This window comes from Kazachstania africana, chromosome 2, assembly GCF_000304475.1.
Source record: "Kazachstania africana CBS 2517 chromosome 2, complete genome".
NCBI lineage: Eukaryota > Fungi > Ascomycota > Saccharomycetes > Saccharomycetales > Saccharomycetaceae > Kazachstania > Kazachstania africana.
The window spans coordinates 1,375,898-1,396,488 of NC_018941.1; the positions used below are offsets into that span (position 1 = coordinate 1,375,898).

A 20,591-nucleotide genomic window follows, 5' to 3' on the forward strand; every position below is an offset into this window, starting at 1 on the left:
GATTGATAATAGGATCGAAGGATGTGAACACAACGGTTTACCATAACAAGAAGATTCACTGCTTGTACACACACACAAAACATGTACGACGTCGTCCAAGTAATAAGTCAAAATTTTTTCATCATGTCTTCAACGAGAGTGTCATGAATTATAAGGTTAAACTAGACAACGTCTAGTATCGAAAAGACAACTAAAGGTCAGGAGATACATACTTCGGGTATCTAAACGATTTATTACGTGGATACAGGGCAAATCTGACCAATATTTGTCCAATCTCCTTTCCATAGGCGTTAAGGTACAACTTTCTGTCATCTTCATTTTCATTATCTGAAATAGCTTCCCAAAAATTTAGTGAAGGTTTATTTGTGGGAGGTCTTTTGTATCTAGCCGCCTTAATAGCATGTACTAAATGTACTCCACGTCTCGTAGTGGGACGATGCTCTTCATCATGGCTAAATTCAATTTTTCTCTTAATCCTCCTCTTATTAGAATGAATAGCCAAAGAAGATAATGGTTTATCTTCAGCTAATATTTCAATCTTATTCGTACCACCTAAATTGGATTTAACAGGAATATCAACTAAATCATCGATAATATTGTCCGGAACAATTTGAGTAGTTTTTTTGTTATCTGAAAAACCTTCACCGGAATCTGTTGGTTCACCTACTTCGTGAATCTCCGGTTCTATATCGCTTGGCTCGTGTCCGTTTGGAAAATCTTCCACCAGATCATTTGCTTCACCCTCACCTAAATGATCTGAGTAAGGTTTATTCGGTGCTTGGTTGTCCAGAATTTCAGCGATATCCGTAATTTCCTGTACAGATATATTTTCCACACCGTCGCTGGAATCCTGTGATGGGGTTGAGTCCTCATCTGTCTGGTCATCCCCGGAAGCAAAACCCTCGGTGATACCACCCAATGAGGATACGTCTTCCCGTCCGAGACTTGTATGGTCAAGCTCATGATCGTCAGCATCTGCAAATGTATGTGATTCAGAAACAAACTCATTGTAATCACTGAGTAGGGAGTCAAACACGGTAGCGACCTGATTATTTACTGGCGCAGCAGAGTACTTGACGATGGCATAATTTGTAGTGTCGATCACCTTGTGCTTCGAAGGCACGTAGATAAGGTATCCGAAAGATTCCTTAGATGGACACAGAGCAAATCCGAGGTCACCCCTCGGCTTAAGTTTGCTATCTGTGTCATGGTTGTGAACAACAACTTCTTGACCAAATGGAAGAATAGTTTTTATATCGAGCCCTTCCAAACCAGCCTTGGCTCGTGGTGAATCATTGATACTTGAATTTATCATCGTATTTCTGATGAGAGTAGCAAATTCAACCGCGTGATACCACATATTATTGGGTAAATTTGTGGCCTTGAGTAGTGTACGGCAGTCGTTCAAGAACAACAAGTTTGTACGTTCGGCCACACCATTTGAAGCGGAGTCAGCGGCGGTATTGTAAATGGATTTAATACCTTTATCAATGAAAAAGTCATCTAATAATTCATTTCTGTATTCAGATCCACGGTCCATTTGAAAGGCTTTCACCTTAGTTGAGAACTGTGTTCTGATAAAATTCACCAGCTTGCGGAACACTAACAATATGTGTTCCGCACTTTTAGATCGTAGCGGATATACCCACCGAAAACGGGTATTCTCATCTACGAAACTAATAAAATAAGTGGGAGTAGTGGCTGATACATCGGACATTGGACCAAACAAATCAGTATGAATGTACTGAAATGGCTCAAAAAATTGTTGATATTTCAACCTTGATCCAACGGTGTGTTTGTGGCGACGCATCTTACCAGCGAGACATTCCTTGCATTGGAATTTATCAATGCCTCTCCAATCAATCTTATCGGCAGTGATATTCTGAATCATGCCTTTTTCAACCGACTTGCGAATGTCCTTGACATTTACGTGCCCAAAAAAACGATGTAAAAATTCTACAGGAATTTTTTCACTTACATTGTGAACTCTGCTTGTAGAAATTTTGCCTTTACTCTTCTTCTGCGTGCTGCCAAGAGGAAGCAGCAGGTGATTTATATGAATGCACATATACGGGCCAATCATTTCTAATGGAGCTAAGACCTCATCTGATTTGTTGATGAGACGGCTTCTCCTGGTGTCAATGATCACACCCGCTTTTATTAAAGCATTCCAGCTGACCAGGTTGTAAGTTGCGGCTTTAGAGGCAAGCACTCGAATAGAATGTGATTGCTTGTTAAGCCACTTGAAGGCCATAGTACCGGAAGCTTCAACAGGTAGTTCCTCGTTCCCAGCGCCGAATAATTTGTCAATCGGATTCATGTTTTTACAAAATATATATTTTGGATCCTTTACGACTGACACTTCTTCCCCGGAATCGAGAATTACATAATCATCTAGAGATGGCTCTAGCTCTGAATTATGCCGGAGACACTGTGCATCATCAGGAGTCTTCGTTTGAATATGGTGAACCCTCTTTTTCGATGTGGTAGAGGTCTTACTAGTTGACTTACCGGCCGTTTTACTAGAAGCCTTACTCGATGTTTCAGAGAATTCTTTCAAAGCTTTGATGTCAGGACACCTTTTGGTAGTATGTCCTGCCTTGTCACAATACCCACAGTTCACGCTTTGTGATGAAGTGGTTGGAGTAGGTTTGTTGATGACCTCTGTAGCTAGGTAATTAATCCTAACTAAAACATCATCCAGTGAAACTTTCCCCATGCGAGAATGATAGAAATCATTTACATTTTTGAACTGATTTTTCAAGTTGTCAACGATTCGTTTGGTGATAATCCACTCTGGGATAATAATATCATATTCAGCAGCCTTTTTCACCAAGCTTTGAAGTTTTCTTTTGAAAACAAAAACGTCCATTTTTCCATCATAAGAGATATTCATCAATTCATCATGAATATCTTGTCCCGATGCACTCTTCTCTGCCTTACTGAGGGCACTCATAATCGCGTCGGATAGTTCCAAGTGGTGGACATATAACAAGTCTTTGAACCACTTGGCATAATGTTTAGCAGGTACAAAATAATTGAAAGTTTGTTCTATGTACGCTCTTTCATGGTCCAATACCTCAGTGGTATAACCACTTTTGTCTGGGATAGCATGACCTAAATTTCGTTCTTTCAGGAAGCGACAAAATTTTTTCAACCATGTGTCAAACTCATCAGTGGTTGTGACCATGGTAAGATTTACCGCATTTGCACTGTAACTGCTATGATTTGCAAATGAGGTTTCTGTAGCGGTTCCCGCATTTGACGGCGGGATGGAGGTGGAATGAAAACTTGTTTCAGACCCTGCATCAGGTGCCAACTCGGTATCTGATGTTTGATTTGAAGGACTCTCTTTAGCTCCCACTGGCACTTGTTTGCCTGGAATCTGGAAACCATATTGGTATTGTGCCCACCTTGGATCAACTTGCAGAAATTGATTTCCAAAAGCAAACGGGGCGCCATATGATGGCATATCCGGATGAGGATTACAATACATCTGATATCCTGGAATAGGCATCATAAGTGGTTGCATGAATGGCATATTTGAGTCCATCTGAAAATATGGATACTCCATTTGGGGCATTTTCGAAATATGCTCCTTCTTTCCCTTAGAAATGTCCTCGATATTAGCCTCGAAGGGAGCTTGTTTAGAGCTCTTCGTTTCATTAAAAATGAAAGAATCATCCGCGGCGCTACCATGACCGATAGAAGTCTTTTCCTCTCTTGGAGTGTTGCTAATCGATGACATTGTATTAATAAATAAGATCTAAGTGCTGGAAATGACATTGTATTCACATTTCAATATTTTGCTAAGATCCTGCTGGAAATGGCAATATACTGCCATTTCAATGTTTTGATAGTTAGAATGACAAATTTAGAATGTTGGAGAAGATATGAACAATAATTATGGTGTGATAAACACGATCATGTGTTGTCACAAACCATATATGGCGTGATAAACACGAATACTTATTATCATGCAATAATTATCGTACGATAATTATGACAACGTATTGACTCATAAATCCAGAACATGATAATTGGCATAAATCAAAATGTGTTGGAAAAGGTATAAATACTCAGGTGAACACTGAAGTTTATCAAAGTTTGTATCACTTTATATTATTTTATATTAACGAAAATAATATAAAGGGATCATCCTCTGATCTTCCTTCACGTCATGGTAGCGCTTTGCAAGACCCGGTCAAACCAGTTGACTCAGGGAGTATGCCAACGACTCCGGTCGAGAGCATCAGGCACTCAGTCGCAAACAATTCTGGAGACATCAGACAGCCAAGTAATCCTCCATACACCACTGGAGACCCATTCGTCAGGACTACTCTTCACGGCTCTCCTATGTATGTCAATCCCACAATGTTTGCTAATCAGTTTCAACAATATGATATGAATTTTCAACCTTACCCCCAAGGATTTGTCTATCCTCCTCACCATATAAACGTTCAACATGGTGTAGCCTCATCGTCATCCGATCATACTCTACACGACATCATAAGCAACAACGGCATCGATCGCCCATCACATGCTAACTCGAACCACGGCACTATGTTATATAAACTTGCCGACGCCTCTGAATTTCAGGACTGGATCAAAGTCTTTTCTGCCTTTATTAAGGAACACGGCATGGAACATGTCCTCCCAGACGCACAAGGTGACCCTACTACGGAACCCACAGAGTCAGAAGAGAGATTTCTCACTCAAGTGTTTCAATACTTTGTTCCAACTACGACTTACCCACAATGGTTCAAAACGGAGTTACGTAATAATCTTACCTCAACGTACGATGTCATTGAAATTGCACTATCCAAATATGATGTATATATGCGCGACTATGAGATTGCGAAGAAACTCAACAATATCCATTACGACGGTAAAGAAAATCCAAAATTATTCAAGAAACGTGTAGCGAAATTACGTAAAATAGGTGAAAAAATCGGCATCACTACCACTGATCGTGCTATATGTGACCAATTGATCACTACTTTACCCACTGCTTACAAGCCAATTGTAGACGATTACCGTATCCATTATCGATCTACAACTTTAAACGATATTCTCAATAGTATTCAACAATTCAAAATATCGCGACCGGATACATCCTCTTACTCTCCCAAAAACACTAGACAACAGATTTCTACTAGTGCTCCTACTAAAAATGTTCCTTCCAAGACACAAACAACCGGCAATACAACTAAGGCCAACAACCCTACTAACAGTAACACTAAAGCACCTAGGCGTCGCAATGTGAACTACATCACTCATGATGAGCCCATTGAACAACTTGAAGTGCTTAGGCAACGAGGATCAAATCCATCCTGAAGAGTTATTGATAATTGACTCTGGCGCGGAAATTTCTGTCGTTCAATCCAGTTCTATGTTAAATAACACATTCAACCCAACCCGTGACATTTTATATGATGCGGGCTCCAAGGAATTAACCGTTGAATCTGGTGGCTACTTATGTCTTTCTTTTGATACTGCTTCATATCGTATCAAAGCTCTCGCTTCACCTGAGATCTCTTGTAACATTCTATCGCTTCACGCACTAGAACGAGCAAGCATCTCAGTGGATCTGATTAATCGTGTACTCATTGACAAGAAGGGTAACATCCTAACCAAACTAATAGACTACGGACGTTATGTCTGCATTCCGCTATCAGTCATTTGCACGACTCAGGTGGTTAATAATGTTCGAACAAAATTCGCTATGAATTTCTTTCACAAGCTCTTCGGTCACATCAATATACGCGATATCAAAAAACTATCAATAAGGATCTGACGTGAAGGAAGATCAGAGGATGATCCCTTTATATTATTTTCGTTAATGTAAAATAATATAAAGTGATACAAACTTTGATAAACTTCAGTGTTCACCTGAGTATTTATACCTTTTCCAATACATTTTGAATTATGCCAATTATCATGTTATAGATTTATGAGTCAATACATTATCGTGTTTATCACACCATAAATATTTCGTGTCAACAAATGATCGTGTTTATCACACCATAAATATTTCATGTCAACAAACAATCGTGTTTATCACACCATAATTATTTCGTGTCAACAAACAATCGTGTTTATCACACCATAATTATTGTTCATATCTTCTATAACATTCTAAATTAGTCATGCTAACTATCAAAACATTGAAATGTCGGTATATTGCCATTTCCAGCACAAGCATCATTGGGCGAAAAGCAGGTTCAAGAACCACTTTTTGATTGAACCAGACATTGCACTAAAATTTCGGTAAGTAAATTTCTGGTCTCTTGGCCCAGTTGGTTAAGGCACCGTGCTAATAACGCGGGGATCAGCGGTTCGATCCCGCTAGAGACCACTTTTTTGTAACTTTTATCTCATGACAGCGAACTCAGTGTAGCTAACATAGAATATGGTAGAGACTGGTTCAGTTGTAAAGACGTCAAAGTGTTACCGGTGTATACTTCTTTATTTTTTGAAGTAAATGATTAAGACATTTATCATAGTTAGACGTCTTATCTTTGATAGATACTGATATATAGACTGTAATAAGAGTTCTATTTCAATAATACAACATAGGTGAGATTTAATAAATGACTACTATGTTTCGGATATTCCTGATCATACAATAGATTCATAGAGGCGGTGCGTATGAGATACTTGTTCAATCATTTTTAATATTCAGGGAGATACTAACATAAAATTTTATAAAATTGACTGCAATGCATGTCTATCCATAGTCTATAATACATTTTTAGCTTTACATATTATATCAATCTTCATGTCAGGCCCTATATGCCTACTCACCATGCAATATTATCCAAGAAGACGGATTTATTATCCTTCCCATGTTCTCCGCTATTTATACCATTGACAAGGGCTAAATCCCACTTTTCATACTCTAAACTTGGTAGAACCTTCAACTTTCTCGTTTGTTCGGCAGTCAGTAAAGAATCATAGCTCCAATCTAAGAAATCCTCCATATTATAATTCAGTTTTCTGAATGGCTGACCAAATATTTTTGCTAAAGTTGACACGTTTGGATGGTAATGATCCATCAAAGCTTCTAATTCCCAAAGTGATGAGTTGATTGCATTTGTGATTTCAGGGTTTTCTTCGTCCATATTAAATGGGTCGGTATATTCCTGTTTTAGTTTGGTCAGTTCCTGAGAATCTGTCCTGAATGGATCATTAATGAATTTGGGGTTATGTATCATAATCATACAATTTGGATGCTTCTTCAATAAGTTGTAAATAAATGGAATGATACTCACTATGGCACCAGGTGGCGCTGTTAACGATAGTCGTGCTAGTTTCTTTATGAAGGAGGCGACCAAATTGATAGAAAGATGGGTAGATGAAAGAAAGAGATCCATTAATCTAAAAAATCTTGCTCTGTATTTCACATGCATCAAATCATTATTGATTAATTTGTACAATTTTAGGAAGAAATTTGGATACTCTAAGTTGAATTTTCTCATCAATTCGAAAAGACCATTTAATGCTAGAAGTGGAATGACCTCACTATTTTCAATTGATTGCAAATCATAAGAATCAGTAAGGAAATCCATTAATTTAGTAGGAGTATGAAAATGTGGTATGATTCTTTTATGAAGGACTAATAGAATAGTCTTGTACTGTGATATAGAGAGATCACCGTTCAAGACAGCTAGCCAATTTTTTTCCATAGTTGACTTGAATTTAGAGATATTTTCAATAGCTTGAGGAGGATTTGCAACAAATACTTCGAAATCAGCGGTATCCAAAGAACAATGTGTGTCATGATTCGCTATGGTGAGCCATTTCGAGATACTCTTTTGAGACTTGTAATAATCATTTTCTGACAACAGTTCCCCTAACTCTAATTGAAAATAGTACTGAATGTCAGCATAAGCTTTATAATATTTTTTCAAAAATTCTACTAGAATGTAATTATTTGACTCACCATTATTATTAATGGAATTTGGCACATCAGAATTCCATAGAGCCACGATCAATTTTCTTAAAGTCTTATTTGGAAAAAAAGGTGCATCCTTCTGGGATGCAAAATATGTCGATTCTAATTCTAACAGTTGCAAATATAAATCCTGGGCATCTAAACTCAAGGATGTTTCTATGGTTAACTCGGAAATTATATAAGCTAGTTTTGTCTTAAAATTTTCGTAAATCTTCTTACACCATTGATTAAATTTTAATATTTCCGGACTTGGTGATTTCTGATTCGTTAGATCACCACGATCAAACAACTTTTTGAAAATTTGGAACAATGATACAATCAAAAATCTGAATTTGGCTTCGTAAGTATCGTCTTCTTGAAACCTACTTTGATTTTCAATTGAAATTTCATTCAATACATTCATCAACGTGATAATCGAATTATAATGCGTCTTTTCACCGGAAGTAGTTATCTTCTTGGCGGCAGTTTTTATTTCTTCCATTGATAAACTCATCTCGAACCCAGTGATGCTAGCCTGAGTGCTTCTATGAATCGCTGTCACTTTGGGATTAATTAACCATCTCATCAAGCAAATCCAAAAATTTTTCATCTCATCGACAAAGAAAAAAAAAACTGAAAAATTCAGAAAAACAAAAGGATACCCGGACATATGTAATCAAGTTGCCTCATTCGGTAATATATCCTATTTAGGCACTAATAGCTCCAAAAAGGAAATCTTGATTTTTTTCGTTTTCCAAGTATTAAGCTAAAAACTATCAGGGCAGAGTTGCTTTTAGGTTATTGATAGTGACAACAGTTGAGCATAGACATTCAGATAAGTACTAATACTGTCATGTCACAAGGAGAAGGAGAATCTGCTGTAGATATTACTGAAACAGTAAGCATGAAAGAGGAAAATGCACCTCCTGTGGTAGGGAAGGATGTAGGAACAAGCGATGCAGATGCTCTCATTCCAGAAGAGATAGAAGAAGAAGAGGAGCAGGAGGAGGAGGAGGAAGGTGAGACTAGATGTGTCTGCGGTGAAATTGACCCACCTGATGAGTCTGGGCTGTATATTCAATGTGAATCTTGTAGCGTATGGCAGCATGGATTTTGCGTTGGTATAGTTGGTGGTAGTAAAGATGCTCCCGATAAATATTGGTGTGAATTATGCAAGCCGACGTTACATCATCTATATTTGAATGATCTAGGAGAGAAAAGATCTATTTACAAACCAGTACAGGAAAAGAAGAGACAGAATAGACGGACTGCAAGAAGTGGGAAGAATGGTGGTGGTAGCGTTGGAGGTGAAAGTAGCAGTGAAAGTAATGGCAGTGGCAGCAGCAGCAGCAGCACTGGTAGCAGTAAAGATACCAATAATATCACCAATGTAGTCAAGGGAGAAGAAGAAGAAAAACGTTTACAAGATAGGAAAAGAGCAACTTTTTTGGCAAGGGAGGAGAAACAGTATCAAAGAATGTTAGAAAAGGCAATTAAGGAAAGTAGAAGGACGTCTAAACAAGAGGATTTCCCACTCACTGAGGACGCAGAAGCCGATTCTCCTGATACATTGACAGACCCTGTGCACGAGTTACTTGATTCTGAAAAACGTGAAGTTAACGAAAATACCAACCACGAAGACATGGAAGACATTAACGAGGAGGAGGACGAAGTAGAAGAAGATCAAGATCAAAAATCTTCCATTAATGAAACTTCAACCAACGCCTCTTCTGACAATTTAGCCTCGGCAAAGAAACCTTCTCCTAATGCTAAAATTACTAAGCCGGCAAGAAGATCGAACAGATCGCACGCCGGCATTTTAGATAGTAGAGCAAGTAGTAGGAGCAGGAGGGGTACAAGGAAAATGGACAATAAAAATAGTTCCATTGCTGACAACGAAATTGATGTAAATAAACCTGTTAAGCCAAGAATTCCTTCTGAGAGGACATCTATAAATGAAATGAAGAGAAGAACAAAAGCCATTTTGGAGTTCATATCTAGAACTCAGTTGGAAATTAATGACGATATTCAAAACAAAAATAAACTGACTAAATTTGTAGAAAATGATGATTTTTTGAAGAAGCTCGATGTCATATATATCAACTACAGCGAGCATTTAGTACTAATGGATGAAATCACACAAAAATTAATTAGTTGGGAAGACAAATATTCAAATTTTATATGATATATATAAATCATGTTACATATCTTTCAATCTCAAATAAATATGTTTTATCGAAGAGAATTTAAAAAATTTTCAGTTGTTAAAATGGATGTGCCCCCAATAACTATCCTAATCTTATCATCTTTCATTGTCGAATTAAAATCGTTAACTAATCTCAATTCTTCAAGCGTAATCCCTCCGATAATAAAAATTATAACATCTTGTATTTGAGCAGTTGCCTGTTTGTTTAAAAATGGAAATTCTTCAGTTGACAGTTTATTATTTGATAGATCAGTCAATATGTTTGATAACTTTGGAATATGTTGCATATATACGTTGTTGGATACATTCGTTTTCTTATATGCATCCATCCTTGTATTGAATTTCTTTGCCAATTCACTAAGCAAATCATCTTTATTAGAACTTGTTGAGGATTCTACTCTTGTCGATCTCTTGTCGTAAAATGATCTAATTTTATGTAAATAATTAATATCCTCAATTGGTAAAAAGTTCTTCAAAATTTCGAAAACCTCATTTATCTTTTCCACCTTGTTGTTTGCACCATGAACCTCATCATGTCTGAGTAAATAAATGCATGCAAGTTTCAATTTATAGAAGCGTTCGATAGTTACGTCATTTATCAATTTGACAAATGCTTGATAGTCTTCATTATTGTCTGGATGCATCATTAGATTTTGTTCCAATTCACTGATATCCCAAATTTTTTTTTCATTTAATTGCTTGTCCAGTTCAGTAACGATCGAAATATGCTTTGTGACGTTATTTGATAGTTTTTTGAATTCAGGTAAATGTTCAATATATTTTTTAATGTCGTCTATGGTATTGATGGCACTAGTGGATTCAGTTTTCGATTTATAAGAATTTACATAATCTTTTATTCTATCACTCAATTCACCAAAATTCAAATACATCGTTTCATTGAAAAAGGTGTCCTGTTTAGAAGATAATGTCACCTTATTTAGATTTGAATCGAATGATGATAAGTCCACAATATTTGCCTTAATTCCAATATATTCCATTATCATTGATTGGTAAGTCCAAGGCTGCAACAATGGTGTATATGGATCATAATCTCTGTCTAAAATTAGTAAAAGTGGATCAATATCACTAGGTGGGAAATCAAATAAAGCTTTATGATTTGCCTTTATTTGGGAATCTAATGATTTCACTAAAGTTAGACTTTTTTTACTATTGCTATCGTATCTTATAAGGGGAGTTTTCTTTAGAGACAATAAAACTGAAAGTAAACTGTTAGTACATTGAGAAAGTTCAGTTTCGCTCCATATGGCTTCATTTATGAAAAGATTCCTGTTTGGGATTTCGAAAGAGAATAAATATTGATTTATTGTTTGATAATCCTGGAAAATCTCCTCAACTTTCACTACAGTTTCAAAACTGTCATACTCTGCAATTCTTTCCAATTGTGATTTATTTATTATATTATTGAAGAAGATGTGATATTCATAATATTTGGGATTCTCTAATTCTTTACAAAGAAACTCGATACTTTCTTCCGTAGGTTTTATGAAAACCAAGCACTTCAAATGCCTCATTGTATCACGTTGTACATTCTCCACCGTATCTACAAGATAAATCTCATTTTGTAGTAATTTTGATTGCGTAGAAATCATCGATATTATTGATTTTGTGTACTTATCCAATAAAAGGACCTTTATCTTAGGAGAAGCATCATTATTGCTGGTGGTTCTGGACTGAGAATTGATTATCCTGTCAATGTAATAGTCACCTACCTCGTATAAATTCATCTTTGCCACTTGTCTCTATCAGGAGTTGATATTGCGCAACTGTTTTCAATATCAAGTGGTTTTTTTAATACCTACCGAGAATTCCAATATTACATATATGTAGTTCGATAATCGTCTTAAACCACCGTGATAACTCAGTTACTAACACAACTCATAAGAGGTCTCAACATCAATTGTAAGAGTTGGCTGGTCACTATTGGAGGACTGAATGGCATCAAGAGCCCTTCTACTTGTCGTCAATCTCTTGATATACATCTTTTTTTTCTTAGGTTGCTTAATATCTTATATAACTCAGCATATATCAACGTAATACTGGCAGATCCTTGTGTTTTGGGTATTAGGTGTCAATTGATTGGCTTGGTTGGATAATTAGTGGTTGACATGTCCAACCTTTTATTGAGCGTCGATATTTTTCATATGTGAAATTTTAACTTCAACTGATAACACTAGAATGTACTATACTGCTGGAAGTTGAGAAACATCTACAGGAAGAATGGTGCAAAGAGGAAGATCTATGGACACTTCTACGGCCACAAGTATCCCACCAAGACGCCAGTTTACAACAAGTTCTCGTACTAAGAGTACTGCAAGTTTCAAAGGATTGCGAAAAGTATTGACCCATGAAAGTTCGACTCTTATGGATTCTCACAGGGCAAAATCAATGGATACTCTCGTAATGAGGAAACTGAACATGAGTGGGTTGAACATGACTTCTCTGGCCAAGGTGAAATCTAATCCTAATACCACTCATAGCATTCTCAGTCCAAAATTGAAGCCTCGAAGAACAAAGAGTACGCATTCTGTGGTCAGTTTGAGAGATAGTAATGATCATGGTGACCTTTACAAGTCTGACAGCTCGACTGATGAAGAGGTGGAATATTTCACGGAGGATGAAGATATTCAAAAGGAGGAACCAGAACAAAAAGGTGAAGGGAAGCAAGTTGCAAGTCAGAATAAAAGCGTAGAACCACTGAGTTACAAGCCTCCTTCAGAACTAATATCGCATGATGCAGAAAATGGTGACAGAAGTACTACTCAGATCGATCAGACAGTTGGGCATGAACAAGAAGACGATAAGATAAATCACTCAAACATAATGCACGATGATAGTCCGCATAAGTTAACGAGACAGGACAATAATCGAATTAGTGCCACTGTAGCAAGTAATATCTCAAATGGCAGTGATCAGTACATCCCTGATGTAATATTATCTCAATCCACTGGGATCGAAAAGAAATTTGAAAATCCATCATCTATTCAAAATTCTTTATCGAACGAATTGCACACCAATAATAAGAAGACTCAGAGTAGTTACAATCCTGTGGAATTAAATAATGAACCTGCTGGCAGTACTGATAAGAGTAACAAAAATAAAGGTACAGTCTTCTCAAAGTCTCATTCAAGCTTAAGCAACTTTCTACAAAAGAACAACTTGCACCAATCAACGAATCACAATGTTGCGCCAAAGGAAACAAACATCTCTAACACATCACATTTAAATAGCTTATTTCATAGTAGGAAAGCTTTTGATTCAAGGGCTAGTAGAGCGCAAGGGGACATTAATAATTTTACAACATTTTTGAAAAGTAACAATAATAACATAGTTAGTGATGATAGAGACTCAAGGACACAGAAAAAGTTGTGGTTACAGAGAGAAAACTCCTTATTGGATTTAAATCTCAGTAACGATTATGATCTTATCAGTAATACTAGCATCGAGTCTAAAAGAATATTCGAAAAAATATCGCATGAATACACAAATGTTAGAAGGTTCTACAATCCTATAGAGAGTTCTTTGCTACGGTTCAACAAATCTGAAGGAAACCACATACAGCCAAGTTCATTTAGTAGTTCTGCGTTCAAAATAAAGGAGTTTCTTCCGACTAACAACAGCAAGAATAATTTACAGAGAGTTCTTTCTTCGATATGGAAAAATGAATTAGATGCCTTCAATATGGACTTAGCAAGACAACCACAACAACAGCAACAGCAATCACAGCAGCAACAGCAGCAGCAAGCGCAACAGCAACAACGACAGGAACAGCAGCAACAGCAACAAAGACATCAATCAAAATTTGGTAAACCCAATTCCTCTATACAACCAACCACTAGAGCTGTTAACAAACGTTTTGAAAACCAAAGATAAGCTGTCGATAGTTTCGAGTGTGGGTCAAGCCAAAACGGTTAGCTATGGACGGTAGTTATTATTGTAGGAGGCTATATATTAGCAAGGAGCAAATCCTGCCAATAGAAATGGCAGGAAAGACTTTATCAAAGAGAGGATGGACCTTTGCGTAAAGTTGCGTTACATAAGCGGTGTCTATTTAGATGGAGTCCGTCACTTCAGTCACACCTTGTAGCATTTTATTTATGTATTGGCTTTAGAAAGTTATATAAATCCGATGCTCATCGAAAAACTGAAAAAATTTTCACATACAAATGAGGCCATTCACATGTCAAATTTTAAGCAATTATCACACATTGGGCCATCACTTTGCGTGAAATTTTACAATGATACCATACTGCTTGCCGCAGTAGGCCCTTTCATCCATGTTTATGAGTTTAGGTCGGATAAGTTAATCAACAAGTGCCGCATATTTCATAATAATAAAATTCATGGTTTCGACATTAGCCAAGAAAAATGCGTACTCTACGGTGGTAAATCCGTCTCTATTATTTCTATTTCTGATCTTCTCAATCAGATTGATTTGAAACATACGGAGCTGTATGTTCCTGAATGGGTTGTCGCATGTACTTTAGCAAATGATAATGAAAATTGTTACGTTTTGACGTGCTACAATCAAGTACTTATTCTTAACCCAAATGGTGTTGTACTGCACACTAAAAAATTACTGAATGAACGTTCCATCTTATATTCTGGTTCAATTAAGGTTTTGGATGATCGCGTAGTTGTAAATGCCGGGACCGTCATGGGAGGTATACTAATTTGGGACTTATTCAGTGAACAAAAGATCCACAATTTGAAAGGTCATGTAGGTTCAATCTTCTACGTCACGGTTAGCGATGACGGTAAGTATGTTGCAAGTTGTTCAGATGATAGATCCATCAGACTATGGAATTTAGAAAACGGTCAAGAAGTTTCCATTGGCTGGGGTCATACTGCTAGAATATGGAATTTGAAATTTTTCAACAACAATATGAACTTGATTTCTGTTGGTGAAGATTGTACATGTCGTACTTGGGATATTTCTTCTGAAAGTGAATTAATTACGAAAAATGTTTACGAAGTACATTTAACAAAAAATTGTTGGAGTTGCGATGTTCAAGAGGAGCTCATGATTGCAGCTACCGCTGGTAATGACGGAAGAATAAAATTGATTGATATGAACAAAGCATCGAGATACGGCAACGAATTACAGTCATTTACTTTACAAAGCATTGGAGAAACATTAGAGATTAAGTTTGAGAAGAACGAAATAATTAAGGGCTTTCATTGGTTTAGTTTTGGGCTTATTGCTATAACATCATTAGGAAAAATAATAAAATATGTTGAATGTACCCAATCCTGGAATCTAATTGTCGTCAATGAAGATCTTGCGTCGTATTCAAATACTATTGGTATAGATAATACCATTATTTTTTCTAACAATAAGGGTTATGTATTGTTATTGGCGTTCAGTGATGATGGAAGATCGATTATTATGCAAAAGGAGCTTCATACTGATTATTTATCTAAAGTCACCAATTGTATGTGTGTGAAATTTGATGAGAATTATTTGATAACATTGGAATCACCAAATCCAAATGATAATTTCATTGCCTTAGAGATTGAACCAGTATCCTTGGAAATTAAAAGAACTTTCAAGTTCAATAAACCTGGAAATTTTGTTTCATCCTGTTTGGAAGTTGTTAATCAAAATTATCTGCTGGTGGGTTCAAGATTTAGCACAGTTGCTATTTTTAACTTAAGTGATTGCGAGAGGGATGCATTTATGATTAAAAAATTAAACCCTGGTGATACAGTCACCTCAATTAAGTTTGTCGAATCCAAGGATGATTCGAATTTATTTTCCATAACCAATAGAGATGGGTTCTACAATATTGTGAACATTAATTTCGATAATGAAACCTACGAAGTAATTCACTCAAATAAAATTGTAAAGGGCTTTTTAGAGGGTGCCTTTTATAATAAGGATAACGAATACATTACTTATGGTTTTAAATCTACTCTCTTTTATATGTACAATGAACAGCATGGCTATGAAATCTTGAGCCAATTGTGTGGTGGTGCTCACAGACAATGGAAGCTATGTTCATTAGATGGTACTAATTCTAATGAAGAGTTTATGTTAGTTTATATTAAAGCATCTGAATTGTATTTAAGAAGAATTTATAAGCCTATTGTACCAGAGACATTGGTGAATGGGTTACATGGTAGGGAAATAAGAGATATAAGCATTCTGCCTCAGCCATTTAACAAGGAAGAATATTTGTTTGCCACAGCCTCTGAAGATACAACTATAAGATTGAATAAATTTAATTTGGTTACCGGAGATATTAAAAGTTATTGGGCAGAAAGAAAACATGTTTCCGGATTGCAAAGATTGAAATTTATCAGTAACAAATTTTTGATTTCTTCTAGTGCCAGAGAGGAATTATTCCTGTGGGCAATTAATACTAGCTTCAGTTCCAATCCATATATTACAGTAAGAGCTACGTTACCAACGTCAGCACATAGTCCAGATCTGAGAATCATGGATTTTGATACACTTTTTATCAATGAGGATAGGACAGATTTTATTGTTTCCACCATTTATTCAGATTCAACAATGAAAATATGGTATTACGATTCAACAGATAATCAATTTAAACTATTGTGGACTAGTCGTTACAAGACGTGTTGTTTATTGAATGTTAAGTTAATAATATTGGAAGATGAGTTATACTTATTGGTAGCTCCTACAGATGGCCATTTGGTCGTTTACAATATTACGAATGAATTAGAAACTGCTAGGATTTCTGATAATAAACTTGTGAATATTAAAGTACCAATGGTACCGGTAACTCTCTCCAATTTAAAACCTGAAATCGAACTAGCTGTTCATCAATCTGGTATTAAGTGTATGGACGTGGAATTTTCAAAGGACACCTTCAAAGTGTATACCGGTGGTGACGATAATGCATTATCCATCAGCAAATTCTACAAGAATGGCGGACGGATATGTGGTGAGTTCGTGTACTCAAATCCAAAAGCGGCATCATCTACTATCACATCATGTCAGTTGTTCAAGAACGGTACGAGATTGTTAAGTACTTCTGTGGACCAAATTGTTCGTGTTTGGAAAGTGGAAGAGGATAAACTTGTGTCTATGGCCAGTAGATACACTACTGTAGCAGATACTGGATCGAGTGATATTATAAAAGATTCGTCCCTACTAATCGGTGGTGTTGGTTTGTCAGTATGGGAGTACGATGAGAATAGTAATTAATGACTTTTGAGAAATGTACACAGAATATATGTATGTATTTACATGAGGATATCTGTAATATATAAATATATATATATATATATATATATATATATTTTCCGATACTAACCTTGACGTTGCTTATGTCTCTTGTTAGATTTGCAATAAACGTAGACTCTACCTTTCCTTCTAACTATATAACAATCTTTACAGAATTTTTTCAAAGAGCTGCGCACTTTGAAACCTCTTGTTGGTTGGAGTAAATAAAGAGAAGGTTTCCATAAAGATGTCAGTAGCCTAATTGGCGGAGTTGTACAAGTAAACGTACTGAATGAACGGAAAGTCACGGTTCTCAGTACCGAAGCCCTCGAGACTAATGAACGACAGAACATCATTCATCAACTTTGTGTTCTTGAAAGGGATGTACTAATTGGCCTTGTTCTGTAAGTTTGATGCGTCTTCTTCTCTGTGAATCCGTCCTTTTTTCAGTTTACTGCGATAGTTAACTTGCGCTTGCTGTTCCAAAACGTTTCTGAGATCTTAGCATTTCCCGATTGGTTTCCAGTCGCGAACTTTTCTGTTAAGTTTACCCAACCACAAGAGTAATATAATATAATAAATAATAAATAATAGATGATTTAGTAAAGCCAGTGGTGGTGGTGGTGGCACAAGAGGAGAGAGAGGGTAGATGTGCTGTTTGTTACTCGCAGCAGATCACGTATATGTATATATGTATATATGTATATATAAATATATATAATTGCGCTGCATGCTCTGATTTAGGCTGAAGCTCACAGCAACAAGACCCATCCATACCATAAGTCTACATGCATAGCACATTGTATACACAACTACAGTGGCTTACGCTACCATGACAGTAAGCTGAGTGATGGACACACTCGTCATCAACTTACTGGATCGATTGGCGTGGAAATGACAACCACTTGCTATACAGCGTTACGTCCCTGAGCAAAGGTTTCCACAACGAATAGTAGTGAGTGCATGGTACGGGTTCAATTGCATCGAGAACACTCACTTCTGCTTGAATCGGCCTGTTGGGTTTCTGATCTCTTGCTGCCAAATCGTCAATTGCATTGGATGCGCTGCTAGCTGAAATTTATCACGTGATGGTTGCAAATCCAGTTACCCTGAAGACGCAAGTCAAAATGATCGAGAAAGATGTTAGAGAGAGGCGTAACATATTTCTGTGAGAGGAAAAAGTTGGATTAAAATGTAAAATACTTGTGCAAGTTATTAAAAGATAAAAATACCAAGAAATAGGTTCTGGTTCTTTTGTGTGTATTATTACGTGGACGATACAGAGTTTATCCAATACTTTGGACATTGTTTTTTAGTCGTTTCCTTAAAGATCACTTTTAGGTTAAACTGAGCAGTCAAATCAGCTCTTTTTAGTAACGGTCTTTTTTCCTATATTCTTTGAAGTTTTTTATCTCTCATTTCTATTAAAGCATTTCTATTCATATTTTATTATCGGACTCTTCTTCTACCTTTTTTTGTTTTAATCCAAGTTTTAATTGCATTTTCTAGCCTCTATTTTTTCAGTTCCCAAATAACAGTGTATTTCTAATCTTTTAAAGCAATATAAATCATAATAATGTCTGCTACTTTCACTGATAAGGATAACTTATTCATAGCAGGAAATAATACTTCTGATTTATCTTCTTCAATTTCCTCTCCCGTTTATGAAACATCTTTAAATGGTACCAATAACGAAATTATAACTTTCCCAATTTTAGATCAACAATATAGATTTTTCGATCAAAATAATGACAGTAACAATCAAAATGATGTCAATAATCAAATTGATAACAACGTGATGTCTTCTTCAATTTCATCTCCTTATTCAAATGCAAGTCTCCATATGCTATCTACACAAACTACAAATCCTATGTTGCCAATGAATCATGAACCAAATCCTATCACTATGCAACCTTTTATGGCTAATGATCCATTAAACTTTACAAACGCGCCAAGTCGTACGGTATATCTAGGAAATATTCCGCAGGGTTTAACCATCAAAGAATTATTAGATCATGTACGTAGTGGGGTTGTAGAGTCCGTTAAAATATTACCCACTAAATTATGCGCCTTTATTTCCTTTATTGATGAACGTGGTGCTCTTTTGTTCCATTCTGATGCTATATTGAAAAGATTAAATATTCGTGGTAAAGATATCAAGATCGGTTGGGGTAAATCAAATCATATTGACTCAATAGTTGCAGCAAGAATAACAAATGATGGTGCAACTAGAAATGTTTATATAGGTCAACTAAATGATGATCCAACGATCACCACAGAGCAAGAACTTGAAAAAGATATGCAAAAATTCGGTGAAATTGATTGCATAAAATTTTTGAGTAATAAAGGTATTGCATTCGTTCATTTTGCATCGATTTCTGTAGCCATTTACGTCGTACAAAATTTGTCAAAATTAAATGAAAAGTATAAAAATAAAAGAATATTTTATGGCAAAGATAGATGCGCATTCATAACAAAGACTCAACAACATAATGCAGCTCAATTTTTAGGCCTTCAACCAAATATGGCTAAATTAGTAAAGTTTACCGACCACGAATTCATTTCAAATGCATTACTGCAACAATCTGCGGCAGCCGCTGCCATTGCAACTAGTGCTGGAGGTCCAAACAATTTAGGTAACAGAACAATATATTTAGGAAATTTACCAAAGGGCGTTAAAATCGAAGAAATTTGTAACGTGGTCCGTGGTGGGCTCTTACAAAATATCAAATTGTTATCTGATCGTTTCGCTTGTTTTATAACTTTCATCGATCCCACCGCTGCTGCTCAATTTTATGCAATGAGTTCCTTACACGGACTAACCATACAAAAGAATCGTTGTAAAGTCGGCTGGGGTAAACACTCTGGTCCATTGTCTAACGCTTTAGCGTTAGCAATTAGTAATGGTGCTTCAAGAAATATTTACATTGGTAATGTAGATTTTGAAAAAAAAAATGAATATTTTAATGAAGAACATCTAAGAGAAATTTTTGAAGAATTTGGTGAAGTTGAACAAATAAATTTTTTGCGAGAAAAGGGCTGTTGTTTTGTTAATTTTACAAATATTAATCATGCTATCCTAGCCTTAGACAAAATCAAATCATTACCAGAGTTTGAAGATTTGAAGATCAATTTTGGTAAAGATCGTTGTGGCAATATCCCACATCAGACACGTTAAACTTCATATAATCATTAATGTATTTATACATACAAATTTATGTGTTATTACTACTACT

The 20,591-nt window shown here is 36.1% G+C and overlaps 9 protein-coding genes and 1 non-coding gene across 10 annotated transcripts; 6 read left to right on the forward strand and 4 right to left on the reverse strand.

Moving 5' to 3' along the window:
• Positions 1–190: 190 nt before the first annotated feature.
• Positions 191–3,748, reverse strand: KAFR0B06620 (gag-pol fusion protein; the record flags this gene model as incomplete). The annotated part of the gene is made up of 1 exon (XM_003956044.1): positions 191–3,748. The coding sequence occupies one exon, from the start codon at positions 3,746–3,748 to the stop codon at positions 191–193; it is 3,558 nt and encodes a 1,185-aa protein (XP_003956093.1).
• A 479-nt stretch (positions 3,749–4,227) lies between these two features.
• Positions 4,228–5,797, forward strand: KAFR0B06625 (gag protein; the record flags this gene model as incomplete). Its single annotated transcript, XM_003956045.1, is given in 2 exon segments — positions 4,228–5,310; positions 5,312–5,797. Coding segments are annotated over 2 exon segments (1,569 nt in total).
• Positions 5,798–6,284: 487 nt separating this feature from the next.
• On the forward strand, positions 6,285–6,358 carry KAFR0Btrna7I. Its single transcript has one exon. It is a non-coding gene; the product is annotated as a tRNA-Ile (tRNA).
• A 445-nt stretch (positions 6,359–6,803) lies between these two features.
• On the reverse strand, positions 6,804–8,450 carry NOC4 (ribosome biosynthesis protein NOC4; the record flags this gene model as incomplete). The annotated part of the gene is made up of 1 exon (XM_003956046.1): positions 6,804–8,450. The coding sequence occupies one exon, from the start codon at positions 8,448–8,450 to the stop codon at positions 6,804–6,806; it is 1,647 nt and encodes a 548-aa protein (XP_003956095.1).
• Positions 8,451–8,789: 339 nt separating this feature from the next.
• CTI6 (Cti6p) lies at positions 8,790–10,121 on the forward strand (the record flags this gene model as incomplete). The annotated part of the gene is made up of 1 exon (XM_003956047.1): positions 8,790–10,121. The coding sequence occupies one exon, from the start codon at positions 8,790–8,792 to the stop codon at positions 10,119–10,121; it is 1,332 nt and encodes a 443-aa protein (XP_003956096.1).
• Positions 10,122–10,168: 47 nt separating this feature from the next.
• Positions 10,169–11,887, reverse strand: VPS45 (Vps45p; the record flags this gene model as incomplete). The annotated part of the gene is made up of 1 exon (XM_003956048.1): positions 10,169–11,887. One exon carries the CDS (start codon positions 11,885–11,887, stop codon positions 10,169–10,171), a length of 1,719 nt encoding a protein of 572 aa, XP_003956097.1.
• Positions 11,888–12,380: 493 nt separating this feature from the next.
• TCO89 (Tco89p) lies at positions 12,381–14,033 on the forward strand (the record flags this gene model as incomplete). Its single annotated transcript, XM_003956049.1, has 1 exon — positions 12,381–14,033. The coding sequence occupies one exon, from the start codon at positions 12,381–12,383 to the stop codon at positions 14,031–14,033; it is 1,653 nt and encodes a 550-aa protein (XP_003956098.1).
• A 307-nt stretch (positions 14,034–14,340) lies between these two features.
• On the forward strand, positions 14,341–17,337 carry RTT10 (tRNA (34-2'-O)-methyltransferase regulator RTT10; the record flags this gene model as incomplete). Its single annotated transcript, XM_003956050.1, has 1 exon — positions 14,341–17,337. One exon carries the CDS (start codon positions 14,341–14,343, stop codon positions 17,335–17,337), a length of 2,997 nt encoding a protein of 998 aa, XP_003956099.1.
• A 104-nt stretch (positions 17,338–17,441) lies between these two features.
• On the reverse strand, positions 17,442–17,708 carry RTC6 (mitochondrial 54S ribosomal protein bL36m; the record flags this gene model as incomplete). Its single annotated transcript, XM_003956051.1, has 1 exon — positions 17,442–17,708. The coding sequence occupies one exon, from the start codon at positions 17,706–17,708 to the stop codon at positions 17,442–17,444; it is 267 nt and encodes an 88-aa protein (XP_003956100.1).
• A 1,223-nt stretch (positions 17,709–18,931) lies between these two features.
• On the forward strand, positions 18,932–20,533 carry MRN1 (Mrn1p; the record flags this gene model as incomplete). The annotated part of the gene is made up of 1 exon (XM_003956052.1): positions 18,932–20,533. The coding sequence occupies one exon, from the start codon at positions 18,932–18,934 to the stop codon at positions 20,531–20,533; it is 1,602 nt and encodes a 533-aa protein (XP_003956101.1).
• Positions 20,534–20,591: the final 58 nt, after the last annotated feature.